Here is a 16,141-nt window from a genome sequence, read left to right as displayed (position 1 = left end):
TGAGATCATTTCGGTTATGAACTAAAATACAATATTGAATTTGAAGCAGCAGTGCTATTTTTGTAATCCACTTAAAAAAAATGCATGTTAAAGGGACACCCAGCAATCATATGCGCTTAAATGCATATGAAAGCTTTGTGATCTCTTTGTGGTGTTACTCATGCAAATGCATGGGTGGATTCAGCACAACCCCCCCCCAAATGCATCTGCCCCTTTGCGCCCCCACCCCCAGCTATTTTCCCTTGCAAGTGATATACTGACCCTGAACAATGCATAGGTTAGTTGGGAGAGTTTTCACCAATTTAACAGTGTGGTGCAGGAGAACCTCACTAGTATATAGTATGTGGGAAGGTACCTTAGCTTTTATTGTTAAAGGATATGCATAATTATTATAACTTCTTTCCCTGAGTTTAAGTTGGTTATTGTTGTTGATTGGTTCAGGCAGCATTTATTCGTTGGGATAAGGAGACGGGAGAAAGCTTTAGAACCGAGATATGCGTAGAAGAGAGATAATGCTGACCTTGCCAAAGGCTGCTGCTGACATTTGCTCCTAAACTATTATACCGGGTGACAAACAAAGAGCAGAAGCTGTAGGTGATTTCAATAAATCACCTTACTTAAGCTTCTGAAAATTTGCGCTTTACTAAATTTACTGATTTATAATTATAAATAATAATCCAAACAAATGCTTAAGTGGTATTCACTGACGCATACATCATTAGGGATAGTACAAAATGGAAGTTAAATGGAATGGATTTCAGTTAGTTAAACATCACCTTATGCGTGGCTTCAGTAGCAGAGTGTATTCTTCATTGTACATCACCCATTATTTGCTATATATATGATTATTTAAATGTTTTTTTTTCATTACATTAATCTGTTGTGTGTTTTCCCTCTTTAACAGCAGAAAAAAACCATAATGGATTCACGTCTTGATGGCCTAAGGTATGTTCAGCGAGAGTGTGATGGTCATCTTCATCTCAGTGAAGGCAGAACAGGAAAGATAAGAAATTCTCAGAATATTCAAGAAGGTTCTTATGGTGTTAGCATCAGAGTTCAAGGAATAGATGGACATCCATATATTGTTTTAAATAATAAAGAAGGACACTTAACACACAACGTTTCTGGTTCCGACCTGGATTCCCAGTCACTAAACAGATCATCATTACTTACTTCCAACAACCACCAAACGTCTGTGAGGAACATTAATGAAGAGTTATCTTTTCCCGAAAACCCATATGAGTCTTCATTTAAATCAACAAAAAAATTGCAGTATTCAGGCTCTGTGAGTAGTAAACCTGAACGCAAGGAAGAAAACTCAAATACAACAAGTTTGTTGAATTTTCAAAGGCACCCTGAACTCTTGAAACCATATAACCCAGGAGAAAGCAGCCAGTCATCTACAATCAATCAAAGCATACACTCTACGGATGAAGTACTTAAGAAAGACCCAAGTAATTTAGTTTCATTCTATAAATGGCAGTCCACTAAACATTCGAGCATAAACTCTACAGATTCACTAAAATTTCCAAGCAGAGGGGTATTTTTAAACTCCTCGACTAAGCAGGAGGACCAAAACAGGAGCCCAACTGACAATACAAATATTATAAGCAGTCCAAGTGAAAACATAACCTCGGAGTCTTTTTCATCCAGTAGTGGATCCCCATACAGCAACAGTTCAGCTGCCCCTGTTGAGCCTAGAAAGACAAAACCAGATGTCCTTCAGTTCAAAAGACAAGATTCTGCAGGACCCATACCTGAGGGGTTCAGATCACGTAGATCATCCTGTTCCTCAACAACTGCAACCTCTTCTCAGTCTTTGCAAAAGTTTTTCCTGGATGAGCAAGAGGATGCTCTCTATGCAGATAACGTGAACCGCCATGAAAACAGAAGATACATTCCTTTTGTACCTGGGACAGGTAGAGATATTGATACTGGCTGCATTCCGGCAGTGGATGAGCTGATAGAAAAATTTGATGCGAGTGTCCCCACGCAAAGAAGAGGCCGATCTGCCAGAAGGAATAGAATAAATCCTGAAGATCGTAAAAGAGCGAGAAGTGTTGACAGTGCGTTTCCTTTTGGTCTGCAAGAGAATTCCGATTACTTGGATGAGTTTAGTAGAAATTTAGGGAAATCGAATGAACATTTATTGCGACCATCTCAGATTTGCTTACAGAAATCACGTACACAAAATTATAAACTTCCTCTTAAGAGGCAGAATACCACAGGAAATCTTGGCACTGTGCAGTCTCCACCAGACTGTGTCCAGAAGAAGACCTATGGGTCTTTACAATATAAGAAAGAAAAAAACAATAGTAATAGTTCTCCACTGGATGAAACGGATAGTTCAGTGCTTTTATCCACATTGCCAAACAGAAGTAAAGGGAGTCTTGACACTAAGTCATCTAGCTCTTCCCTGATGCTACAAAACTGCAAATCAGAAGGAGAAACGAGGAAGGTTTCCCTCAAGATGCAATCTTCAACCCAAAGAGCACAGGTCAGTTATGTTAAGTATATATTTGTTTTAATAGAATCTTGATTACACTATTTTACAATGACTCACACGACTTAATAACAGTTGTGTATTTTTTATTACTTGGTGGTAGTTATCAAGCTTTAAAATGAGATCTTGCATTTCCTTCAGCCATCTAGGATATTTAGCTGTTGTTGATGGATCTAAGCAGCCTCAGTAAGGATAGGGTAAGGTGAAGATGGAAAACTTCAGGACAGAAAAAAATGTTTAGATGCGCAACTTTTGCCGCCTTCCATAAATTATTTTACGTTCAGAGGGATTATAAGCTTTTAAAATTAAATATCTAAAAGGTACTTGCACTGGAAAACAAAAAGTAGATGCTTTAAGTAGTGATGGGTAAGTGTTTTTGAAGAATATAGGAAAAACTCAGTTTGAATGATAAAGTAATACTGTTAGAATAACAAACAAAGTGTTCGCAGTATCTAATAAATGTGCTTTGCTTGTGTATGCCCCATCTAGTTTCTGGGACACGTTTAACTTGGATTTTTGAACAGCGTGAAAAGAGTAGACAAGATGGCTTTTCTCCAACAGTTACAGCTTGGCCATGGTACAGACAATAACCTCATACTATTTCAGTGCCCTTTTCACAATCCGCATTGATAAACTTGGCTGTTGTAGAGGTCCAGCCTTGCTGCAGTGACCCCAATCACTTTAATAAATGTCTTGTCAGTCTCATTAATCCATGAGTTGCATCCCCTCTATATGACCGCTACAGGGCATTTAGCCAGGCAGACAAGCCTTGCATACTGAAGCCCTTTTTAAAATGTCTTTTATTATTTATGTATGCCCTTGTGACAAGAAAATGGTAACTTTATCTATGACGCCATAGGGTCTCTCTTGAAGTACAGGGAAAAGACGCTAGCCGCGGTAGTAATTATGTGCAAATTGGCTTACCTTTAGCGGATAATTTTCCTCTGATTATGTCACTAATTTTCTTCTCACAGTCTCTTTATTCATTATTGTATTGAATCAATGGTTTACAATTGAACAGCTCTGGTCAGTTCAGCATTTGTGATTCTCCCTCTATCCAGTTATTACAAAAGATCCATTGTCAAACAAGGTGAGGTTCAGAAGTTGAAAAGACTTACTTTTTACTATGGAATGTTTGCAGAAGGTTTAAGAAAAGCAGCATATCAAAACAGGATTTATTACTCATGTTCTGATGCATACTGATGGTATGCAGATGTACAATTTAGGGGAAATTGCTTGGTTATTTTATATATCCGTTTAACCAGCTAGACCGAAACCTGCATGTCCGAGTAAACATTTTTCATTCAATCTGATGATTAAATTTTTTTTTTCTCAAAGTCATCATCATTCACCTTACGTATATATATCGAAGCTTCTTGGGAATTTTATTTAGCCATTGGGATATATCATGTGGGAGTTAAAAAAACAAAACGCCCGCATATTTGTGAAAATGTAGCCTCATCTACCGCCCTCGTTTTGTGATTTGTTGCTCCGTTTGGATCTTCATAACTTGTTGTACAATTGGTGCAGTATATAGGTAAAGAAATGTGTGTAATGAATTGCCCAGAAAATATGTTGCTTACTTTGGCAAAGAATCACGAGGAAATAGATATGAATATAACATTCAAGGTCAATACAAGCATAACAAGGACTGGCATTTAATTTACTTTGATGCAAGTCTTTGGAATGTATTCCAAATCCATATTAACTAGCATGAATTTGTGCCTAAATGGTGAACCTTATTGAATGTTCTGTTCTGTCCATCTACATTTATTTTTGCAGCCATGTTGCACAGGTCTTTTACTCTCAAATATTCAAGATTATATCCACTCCATATTATGTTTTTTTTTAATAGAATATGTTGAAGAATTATTTATGCAACTTAAGTTTTATCATCATTCATATATGATCTGCTGTTTGGGGCACTGTGATTACTGATACCCAACCTACATAACTAGAAAAGAGTTACAGAGGGATTTAGGTCCCAAAGAGGGACAGTTGGCATGCATGCTTTACATTTAAATAAGAGGCATTGAATTAGATATTGTATATGTAGGCCACCAAAATGCAGTACTGTACATTTTAAAAGGGCTAGTAGATTCTAAAGCGCTGGTGGTAAGATGGCACTATACATATGATTTGTACCTGGGAGCTCTCCAGGTTTGACTTGGAGTCTCTGGGTGAAGTGCTGCTTAGCCTGGTTTCAGAGTCACTTCCCCATTTGTCTGGAGCTAGCCCTGCCTCTACACAACTAGACCCACCCCCTCAGATGGCTAGCCCTGCCCCCTCCAAAGCCACTCCCCCAGAAGAGGGAGAGCTCCACATTGTCTACCCTGGGAAGTTTCCAGTTATGCAGATAATATATAGAACGTATACATGTATGTGTGGATATGGTTTGCAGGAGCCATCTTGTGTGATTTTAGGATTAACAAGGAGGTATGGGGAGAAGACGGACTCCTGGGAGGAGACTGCTAGGGCTGGGATGATCTGAATGCAAGTGAAGGTTGAAAGAAATGTCTTGGAGAAGTAGAAATGAAAGCAATGAGATTATTCCCATTATGTATGTTGTGGATTTTATTGGGAAAGCTACTTAGAACAGATTAGCTTTCACAAAAAAAATGTAAAGCTGTTTGGTCTAATGATGCATGCATTTATATAGTATAGGAACAGCATAGGGGAAGAAAGGAGCTTAAGGTAACCCATTTGAGAATGGTAGCAGAGAGGAGCTCGTACAAGAAAAGAGCTTTCATTTATAGAGCCCTCAAGTAGAAAATGGCCTTTACCTTTTAGCTGTGTGGACATCATGTTTTAGTTTGGTATAGGAATTGCTAATGGACTGCGGTGGATGAGTAGGCTTTGTGGTTGCTGGTAAATGTGTATGCGGTTTATTTAATAAAGGGAGAGTTTGCAGGAAAGTTGTGTTTCAGTACCTTAACTTCACTGAGGTTGGCCCTTTTATAATGTATAGTGAACTGCTTCTGCAGGATAAGCTTGGTCGATCCTGTATAATGTAGTCATTTAATCAACAAGGTTCTTCCATAGCCTCCTTATAGACTCTCTCGTGTGCAGATCTCACGTGTGTAACATTGCTTGTCTTGGAATTTCCATATCTGCAAGGCAACTCGTAATAACCACCCTGCCCTCTGGATCACTGATACATTTGTACATATGAAGCTGGAGGTCCAGCAAGAAATATGTATGCAGTTCCTGGAGTGTAGCTGAAGCTGAGACCCCTCCTTTACCACATTCTGAGTGATTTCATGCAGTACTGGATGTTCCAGTTACATGATTAATGAATTCCATGAATATCTCAGTTTCACCCTTCCATTGTATGTCTTCAAATCTAGACAAAACAGAAATGACGACCCAGTTGCAGTGTATAAGTCAAGGGAATCCTGATTACGAAAACTAAAATAATTGCTGACAGTCCACTGTGTTATATCTTTAAGTTAACGTTGTTGGGTAATGCCATTTACTTGTACATGCCACATGGTCGAAGACCCCAAATCTACTCTACTGAGTTACACATTTGTAACTAAATGCCACATCCTAGAGCAGCGCCCGCGGCGGGTCCTAGAGCAGCGCCCGCGGCGGGTCCTAGAGCAGCGCCCGCTGCGGGTCCTAGAGCAGCGCCCGCGGCGCTTCTGGTAGCATATTACGCATTCTAGGCTGAATTGTCTCTAAAGGTTGCGTCTGCACAGTGATATGCATAAAGCCCATAGCAGAAAAATATTGTGTGTTTAACTTTATTACATTAAAGCGCTTTGATTCTGCTGGAACAATGTATAGATTATTTTTTTTAATTGAAACTAATCCAATGCTGTAGCACAACCATGAGGGACATACCAACGCACCAAGATTTGCCTGTTTCTCTTTCTGCAGTGCAATAATATGCTTTTTTGTGTTTTTAGGCAACACCAGACCTCTTGAAAGGCCAACGACAACTTGCTCAGCAAACAAATGAGGAAACGGCAAAACAGATTCTTTTTAATTACTTGAAAGAAGGGTTAGTAACGTCTATTAGTAGTTCTATTTCTGTTTGAATAGAAACAAATGAAAATGGTTGGTTTGTCCTGTCTTTTTCATGCTTTTAAAACATTGCCGTGCAAACAATTAATTATGATTATTATTATTAATAAAAGTTGATTGGGGAAGGAAACTTGCTTCTCTAGCAGACTGTTCGGCCAAACGCATCTCCTACAAGTTTAGGAGCTGGGAAAGAGGTGATAAATGCATATGGAGAGATTTTGCAGAATCCCAGATGTATTTGCATTAAAATGCATATGGCGGGAGGAGTGTCCCCTTAACCAAAAAATAACTAAAATAAGATATCTGCGTTAGTTGCCATTACTTGTAAATAATGTAACTGTCCGCTTTATTAAATGTAAGCTTTTGTCACACTTGTCTTCCCCCTTTTTAATCTGGTAATACAAAATTGAAGAAAATAATCCAACAGGGATTTACAATGAAACCTGTTTTTATGTATACTCATGGCTTAAAGGAGAACGGCCACAATCACAGACAAGATTTATTTATTAAAATGTACTTCTAGCTTTTGCCTTCTGATGTGTAATCGCTATTATTACTAGTTTAAAATTCCACCTCGTAGACGATGGGATCCGCGTCTACATGTGGCACGACTAGCGTTATCTAATCAATTTCCTGTCTTGAAGTTTCTTCCTTTCCCCAAACCAAAACCACCAACATAATCTTCTTCAGGATGAGGATGGGGCGTTGACATGGCTGGTTCAATGCTATACACGTAAAGCGGATTTTTAGCTATACAGTGATTATTTGAATGTTAACATTCTACTGAAAAGCAGGATTTGGTAACGTGTCAGATCCATTTTACATAAATGCTAATTTGTGCTTCTCCACTTTACATATAGTTATAAATAGTTAAAAATCAAAGTCCATCAAGTTCACCCTTGCGTGTACCAATTTCTGTTCTGATAAATACAAAAATAGGACTTATTGTACCAGAGAGGTTAAAAAATAAAGTCTTGATTGAACTTATAGCTTGTTAATGAATTCAAAGGTTAGAAATAATACTGTATTCCAGTAGTAGTCGTTGTTATTACTTATAGTTTCACAACATAACTATTTTTCATTCCACACTCTTTAATGTTTTGGATTACTTGTTTTAGGAGTCCGGATAACGATGATGCAACGAAACGAAAAGTCAATCTGGTTTTTGAAAAAATACAGACCTTAAAATCAAGAGCCTCTAGCACAGTGCAGGTAATCGCAGGTTTATAAGACTGTCGCCTTACAACACAACCAAAACTTTAACTTTTTACTGCTTACAGTTTTGATTTTTATGGTGTTTTTTATGTTTTATAATGTATAAGGTAAACTACTTGTTAATTGAAATACTGATTGCATACTCCCAAACCAAGGGAGCGCTTGCACCTTCTTGCCCAAGGGCTGAGTAAGACCAAGTGGGCCCCTCCATAAGTAACATGCACACTTTGAGTGGAACTAGCCCTGTCTGGAAAAATCTAGGCTGGCCTCATGGGCAATTTAACAACCCCCCCCCCCAAACCCCATTACAGTGTATTTATTTACTTGCGTTAGTGTGATGAGTTATGGTTATTGAAAACTCTAATCACTGAGCAAAAGAACTTTTATCCCAATGAGAGAAAACTGCTTTCACAAATTGAAGGTATTCTGGAATATTTAGATTCATTGTGATGCTGATTATCTAAAAAGACCTGAACCAGAGTTTCCATACATCTAGAAAAAAAATGTATCGCGTATCTTTCTAGAAAAAATATGGCAATGTGGTCACGTCAAAGGAATGGTCTAATCAGCTAGTGCTCTATGTTAACAAATGCTGCCTGGTGGGAGGATATTTAAATATATATACCATTTAGATGATTGTGTCTCCTTAATCACGTCGTGACATCACATGGAATTCTAGAGGACTAGCTCTGTTGCTTCAAGAATGTTGAGAAAGGTCAGTTTAAGGCAGGAGGTTAAGCACATTGTGTTCTGGCACAAGTACACTAATGTTACCAACTGTGCATGGAATTATATTAAAGTGAATCAAGTATTTGACTCCATAAATAATCCAAATCTCATGACTGCCTGCTAGAAAAGATTAATAGTAAAATGCAGCGACATGCATGATCCTTGGCTTCTCCCATAAGTAGCGTCCAGCTATTTTAATAACAGCCGGCAATTAATCAAAAGGGGAATAATTATTGGCCGTTTTTTCTAATGTTTGATGAAGTGCGCAGGTGTCTAGGGTTGAATTCACAAAACAGGTAACCTTTAGAACTTTAATTTACTTTATTGGTTACCCACTCTCACATCAAAATAATGGTGGCGGGTATGGGGAATGCTAAGGGGACATAGACTCTCCCATTTAGCCAGCCAGCGGTAGGATTGTCTTGCAGACTGCAGACACTTTGTGAGGCAATTGCTGTTCAACTTACCCTAAAATTGATAAGTGTGTCATGCCACACTGTATAATCTCTATATGGAGATATATATGGCCTCTCCGTCAGAATAACCAGTTTGTAATCAATTTGTAGGCTTCTGATCCTGCTGCAGAAATTAAAACATTATCTGAACAAAAAAATGAACTGGAACAGAAGGTTTCTTCTCTACAGAAACAACTTGATGAGCAAATGAAGGTAATGCATTGTGGTTTTATTATGTATGTTCCAATAGTGGAAGCCTGAAAAAAGTTACTTTATGCAAGTTGACTGGAAGAGAGACATTTTATGGCAACTGTTTAACAGGCCAGCAATGTATTTCTTGCAATATTAAAAGTAAGTTTGGCAGAATTAATACTTTAAGAGTACAAATAACCATACATAGCTGCTGACAAAGCTACCTTGTTTCTTTGTCCCTGTTTTTTGTATGATTCTGACCCCTGTACCGTGGGTAGTTAAACAACCTGGACAAAAATAGCCGTTTTCTGCTTCTTATATGTCTATTGTATGCATATGGCATCATATAGTTAAATTTCTTGCATTTTCTTTTTAACCTGTTCTTCCATCCAATGCAGTGATAAATAATTCATCTATTCAGTTCACTATTTTTGACGGATTTGAACCATACATTCTTTCTCCTTTCACGAAAACAATGTAAATCTAGCGTAATCTTTTTGAAATATACATCCCTTCAAAACTTTTTATGTTGGGTTTCTGATTTTGTGAATACTACTTTGCAGGGCCGGCCCTACAATGGAGCCAACTGGGGCAATTGCCCCAGGCGGCACTTTTGAAGGGGCGGCACTTTGCCTCCCCAAGCGGAGGAGAGAGAGGGGCGCCGAGTGGTTTTCGCTTACCCGCTCGGCACCCCGCTCTCTCTCCTCTGCGGCGAGTCTCCGTGCTCTGCCACGGGGCCGGCTTGTAATGCTGAGCGCCGTAAGTGACGTCAATTTACGGCGCTCAGCATTACAAGCCGGCACCGTGGCAGAGCAGGGAGACTTGCCGCAGGACTGTTTAAAGGTAAGTCCCCCGGGGGGGAGGGGTTAGGGTAGATAATGGCGTCGGGGCATTTTAAACTTCGCCCCAGGCGGCATTAAGTCTTGGGCCGGCCCTGCTACTTTGGCATTGCTCCTGATTCCTATAAGGCATATGCTTATCCTACATAGGTACATTATTGCATTATTGCTCTTGCATTCTCTAGAGTGGATATGTTGGCCAACAATGTACGCCATATGTTTGTTTTTATATATATATATATATATATATATATATATATATATATATATATATATATAAAATGCTTATAAACTATATGTTTACAATACATTTAGAAACAGGAAAACAACAAAGAAGAAAGTTCAAAAACCAAAGCAAATATGCAAGACATTCAAGAGCAACTTGAAAAAAGCATGGAAGAAAATCTTGCTCTCAGAGGGAGACTGGGAGAGAGTGAGAGAGAATTAAGAAAGCATCTTGAAGAGTAAGTTTTAAATTTATTCGGTCAAATGTTTGCAGCCATAATGGATTCCTGATGACCTTCTGTTTTCATTGGATTTTCCCGAAAGTAAATGCTCAAATTACTTGTCTATAAAATGATTGGTAAATGAGCTCAGGCATAAGGGTTGAATCCCCCCCAGGTAGTCTTTTGCACAATAGAAGCCCCAAAACATTTGTTCATCCTGTGCATAAATTACAAAAATTAACATTGCCACTCTTTTTTATATTAAGGATTGGGTATCTAGGGTTATCAAAATATCAGTGTGTGAATTATATTTTCAAATGAAAAATATCATCATAAACTTGATTCATAAGCTAATAATGCAAATGCTGTGTTAGAAACAAATGGTATATGAAGGCATTTCACATACAATTGCTCAATTGCGCAATAGGTTATCCTGCAAATTCCAAGAAAGTGTTTATACACCCAACATAAGAAAATACGTATTCAAAACAAGACTATTGTTGATCAAATCTAAATGGAATGGGCAACACCACAAAAATGTAAAAGGGCCTCTCGGCTATCGCATGTAATAAAGTGCATATAATGGCTGAAGTGTCCTTTTTAATGTAGAATATCTATAGGGGAGAAAGAAAGCATTGGAGAGAGTGTGCATGTGCAGTATACCTGGCTGTGTTGCTGGCTTTTTTTTTTTTTTTAACTACATGAAAGGCATCGGCGAAACTAACATTGAAAACCGTAATTGGGCATTACTTAAAATATTTTGATATTATGCTGCTTTTTATTCTTCATCTGGCTAGTTGCTTCCAAAGCTAAATGTTGTTGCGTTTTCTTGACTCAAATGGCTGCTAGAACCAATTAGCCCCCGCCAAAGAGAAGGGGTAATTTAAATTGACATATACAAACATCTAGTTTGCTTTTACTGGCAAAGTAATAAGGTGGGTTATTGCAGCTTGATTTATTTAGATTACTGATCTGTAAAATGCAAGTGTTGACAGGCCTGCCTGAGCAGAAGAGACCAATATAAACACAAACCCGACGGTAGACTTTTTTCTTCATTAGTTCCTTATTTTCAAAGGAATTTGTGATATGCCTGTGTTTTTGCTGCTGATGCAATATGTACCTGCTTGTGTCAGGGACCAAAAGCCCAGTGTTTGTTTACCTCTTGCCTGTTCCTTTTTTATCCTGATAGATTGTTTGAGCTGAAAATGGAGCAAGAACAGTACCAGACAGAGATAAGGGATCTGCAAGAACAGCTGTCTGAAATGCATGATGAATTGGATAACGCTAAGAGCTGTGTGGTTGATGGAGAAAGAGAAGCATTAATAGAGGTAAATGGAGAAAGAGAAGCATTAATAGAGGTAAAATAAAATGCAGATACCTCCTCCAGCCAGTGATGAGAAACGCTTGGACGGCTTGTGTTATTATAAATAGTTTTAAATACAGTGCGTGGTAGGAGAAAATTCCATGCCAGTTATTTTTGGTTAATGAAACCTTTAATATACAGATGTCTAGCTGAAGGCTCTCATGTGGCTCACAAGAATATTATCTCTATTTGGCAGCCTGAAAACCCAGTAGTCCCTGTTCCACTATGCCACATTTTATTCTCACCATTCTGTATCACTAATCTGGGCAGTATTTTGCATCAGAAGTGGTTTAATTGCCTGAGTTTTATTTTATGTGCTTCAACAAGTAAATGAAACTGAAAACGTGTTTTTCCTTCTGCGTGTTTAGATATTTTAACCCTCACTGACTGCATTCAAAACGTCACTTAACACGTATACCATATTTAATCTCCTTTCTGCCTTCTAATAAGGAACCGGTAGATTCAGTGATTCCCCCAAATGCTGAGTCTATGCCTGACTTGCCTGGGGAGTATAGCTTCCTTAACACCTACCTGTAGCTTTAGAAGCTATAAAACCACCCTGAAAACACTGGGGGAAAGTATGGCATAAATGCTGCCCAGAAATGGATGTTGGCATGACGTTTCATGAAAGTTAGAACGCTGTATGTAGCCACAACCATATATACAACGCATCATCTATGTGGTATGTCTGAAGCTATTAGGAACACGATGAAATGAGGAGCCTAGATTTAAGCATTTCCACTATTGCAATGATACATCCCCCCTGACTCCGAAGTCTCATGCCAATAGATTGAGTGAATTATCATGTGATTGCATGTGTGCTCAGTATGTGTATTTTAATCTAATGCTTAGGAGCTGATGCAGTTAAAGCAAGGCGTTCAAGAGCTACTAATGGAAAAAGAAGAACAAGAGGACCTATTAAAAAAACGAGAACGCGAACTTACAGCTTTAAAGGGAGCACTGAAAGAAGAGGTGTCCACCCATGACCAAGAAATTGATCGACTCAAAGAGCAATATGATAAAGACCTAAAGAAGGTGCAGTACCGTCTGGAAGATGCACTTAAAGTGAGTAATGTTTCCTTTATGTATATATATTTCTTAGAATGCTGTATATTACATTAATAAATGAAATGTATCTGTGACTGGTTGTGCATACTTACAATTGGTCTCCACTCACAGTCTTAGGGCCCTTACTGAGAATAATCACGCAGATTCTGAGAACAGGCAGTTTCCCCATAGCGTACATATTACGAGAGTTTCTAGTATTTATATGTAAACTATTTTTACATTTGGTTGGATTTTAATACTTGTGTATTGCTATTTTTCTGTCGCATATGTTTTATTTGTAAAATCTAGGATTTGGGATAAGTGATAGATTTTAAAATGTCTAATTTTGTATACATTGCTATGTGCAGCTAAAAAAGGATATTTTGAAGTACCTAACAAAACAAAAATACACATTACTATATTTTTCTTGTTAAATCCGTTAGCCAACGCTATCGTTGAAAAGTTTGGAGTCACTTAGCTGTTTTCTTGGAAGACAAGGAAATGTCTAACTGTGTAACATAATTGCAAAATGGTTTTCTAATGATCAATTAGCCTTTTAAACTTGGATAAGCGAACACAGGAGTGATGGTTGCTGATAAAGGACCTCTGTAGGGCTATGAATATATTCCATTAAAAATCAGTTTTCCTGCTACCATAGCCATTTAAATCATTAAATGTCTACACTGTATTTCTGATCCATTTGGTGTTTTTTTTAAATAGACAAAATCCGTCATTGTCAATGTCATTGTGAAATGTACTAAGTGATTGAAAGGATCCAGAAAATTGGCATGAAATCAGTATTTTACTTTTTAAAGCAATGGCATGTTTGCCAAGCATGCATGATTTCTTAGATGATATTATAACATGTAAAATGTATATAACATTTTTGAGTTTTCACTCAGTTGTAAGTTGTATATAAGATATACACACGTAGATGCACATGGCAATTAACTCCAGCTATTGTTGAACTATTATGCCCACTTCTCTAAGGGATTATATGCGCTGTAGGTCTGGAACTGTTATGTTATAGGCATCATGTTGGCTACCCCTCATCTACACCCATTAGCTTGTTCGTTCATATGGCAACAGCTAAACAAATCTGTAGGGAAAACTCAGCCCAAGGCATTTTACCTTTTGTATTTGCACATACCAAAAATGGCACTGAAAAGAATTTAGCTAGCAGAATAGCTACAGGGTTCTCTTGGGGGGGGTTATTTGGTTGTGGAGGGTGGGCCTGTTGCCCTGATACTGTAAAGCAGCAAAAATTACGCAGATGCTGATCGTTCTTAGGAGATCTTTTGCTGTTGAGTACAAAATAGAGAAACTCTATGTTGAGGGTATATAGGGGACGAGTCACAAGTAGCAGATCAACTTCTGGAAGTTCTGGATCGTTGCGTTATCAGGCCACAGACACTTCTTGCATGAGCCGTGTTTAGAGAAACTATGTGTCAAGATGCCACTCCTGTTATTAAGTATATACCAGCATAGGGAAAAACCTGGCAGAAGCACCCAGGCAACCGCCTAGGTCAGCTAAATGGAAGGATGACCCTGCTGCTGTAGTTTCATCCTGGGTTAAAGTACAGTAGAGGGGTCAAATATAACAGTTTTGCATCTTTAAATTGGATTGTATTGACTGCCTTTGCAAACTGTGGAATCCGTATCCTCTAGGACATGCAAATATTACTTTTCTTTCTATTTTTTTTTCTTTTTTTTTAATACAGGTTTAACTGCCTTTGCTGGTATTTGCGTGGGTGTGGCTTTATATATTGGTTATCTCTTATCTTATGTACCTAAAACATTCTAAATATGTGGCTGATGGTTCTACAAAAACACTGACCAGAACTATGCGAGTCTCAAGCGGCTGGTCCCTGCTGTATTGGGTTAGCTGTAAACACCCAGAGAGGTTAAATATTAACACCGTGATTACTAGAAATATTTATCCTTCTCTAAGCGGCAGCATAACATAAATGCAGGTGCATCGTTTTGAACAAAAGGGTCATATTTGTACTAATTGTGGAACAGTCATGGTGGTAGCACAATGTACCTGTCTATTCTGACACCACATGTGGAATAATAATTTAGTATTACAAATATGGCCCATAAAGTGCATTAGATCTGGTAGGGGGATTCCTATTACATGCGGTTAATCATTTACCCGCTTTGTGTGTTCTAGTAGTTCAAACAAATTCTCAACTTAGATCTGAAGTCCTCCACACAAACAGACCAAATGTGTCCCCCAAACCTTTGTACCAAACCTTTAAAAGGCATGTTGTATTTTTTCGTTATATTTAACACACAATATACTCTAGGTACTAAAGTTAACATCCCATCCTTAATATTCAAAAGGTTTGATGGTGCCGGTGAAGCATCTGCCCTTAATTTTATAAGAGGCTTTGGGAATTTAAAGTAAAGATGCGTATGTCAATCGTATTTGGGCCCATGGAGATTTGACCATTATTCTATGGATCGGAAGTAGTAGCTGTAGGTAGTTTTGACCATCAGTTCTTGCGTACATAAAGTGAACTCTTGTCGTATCTGTATGTGTAAATTAATAATAATAATCACGTTAATTGACTTTTACTTGTAAAGAAAGAGGAATGTCTAAACATTTTACTTCCGTAATGTTATATAAGGTGATGATTACTTTAGGAAGCCAGATCATCCCCTTTTTTTATTCTTTGCTTTTTTGTATCTATAAATAACATTTGTTAAACTTAGCCAGTGCCCTTGAAAAAATGTCAGTAAACGGAAGGTTGCGTGCATTGAGCTTCAGCAACCTTTACTCTGAAGACACATATTTAAATAGAATTAAAGTGTAACCATATAAAAGCATAGTATGCACATGTATTCTAATTGACTGACACAAAAAATTGTAAAATGCTTTGCCACAATCCTAGAGGACATTTGTCATGAGAAACGGCACTGTTCTAATGCCATCGCTAAATGTGGAGTTTTTGTACTGCATTGACACAATTCTACATGTACACATTTAAAATAGGGACAGACCAAAACCAACTCCGCTTTTACTTAACCCCTTAATGACAAAGCCCGTACATGTCCGGGCTCAAAATGCATTGTTTTCAATGGGTTTAGGGACCACCCATTGTCCTTAAGGAGTTAAAAACCTTTTGAAGAGACAATTTTACACACATGTATGTGTGTAATATATTTATATATACTACATGGACAAAACTATTGGGACACACCTCTTAATTATTGAACTCGTTTCAATCAGATCAATTACCACAGGTGTGTAAAATCAAGCACTTAGCCATGCCGTCTGCATTTACAAACATTTGTGAAAGAAAATGGGTCGCTTTACA

The 16,141-nt window shown here is 38.0% G+C and overlaps 1 protein-coding gene across 1 annotated transcript in view; it reads left to right on the top strand.

Annotated features, from left to right (window-relative positions):
* Positions 1-16,141, top strand: part of CGNL1 (cingulin like 1) — a 45,793-nt gene that overhangs the window by 8,827 nt on the left and 20,825 nt on the right. Inside the window, exons 2-8 of the mRNA XM_053464190.1 lie at positions 905-2,497; positions 6,415-6,509; positions 7,651-7,744; positions 9,043-9,144; positions 10,278-10,426; positions 11,598-11,736; positions 12,624-12,836. Coding sequence (XP_053320165.1) covers positions 920-2,497; positions 6,415-6,509; positions 7,651-7,744; positions 9,043-9,144; positions 10,278-10,426; positions 11,598-11,736; positions 12,624-12,836 — 2,370 coding nt within the window. The 5' untranslated portion in view covers positions 905-919. The remainder of the gene's footprint in view (positions 1-904; positions 2,498-6,414; positions 6,510-7,650; positions 7,745-9,042; positions 9,145-10,277; positions 10,427-11,597; positions 11,737-12,623; positions 12,837-16,141) is intronic.

Source organism: Spea bombifrons, chromosome 4, assembly GCF_027358695.1.
Source record: "Spea bombifrons isolate aSpeBom1 chromosome 4, aSpeBom1.2.pri, whole genome shotgun sequence".
Lineage (NCBI taxonomy): Eukaryota > Metazoa > Chordata > Amphibia > Anura > Pelobatidae > Spea > Spea bombifrons.
This window is presented reverse-complemented; position numbering and strand designations above follow the sequence as displayed.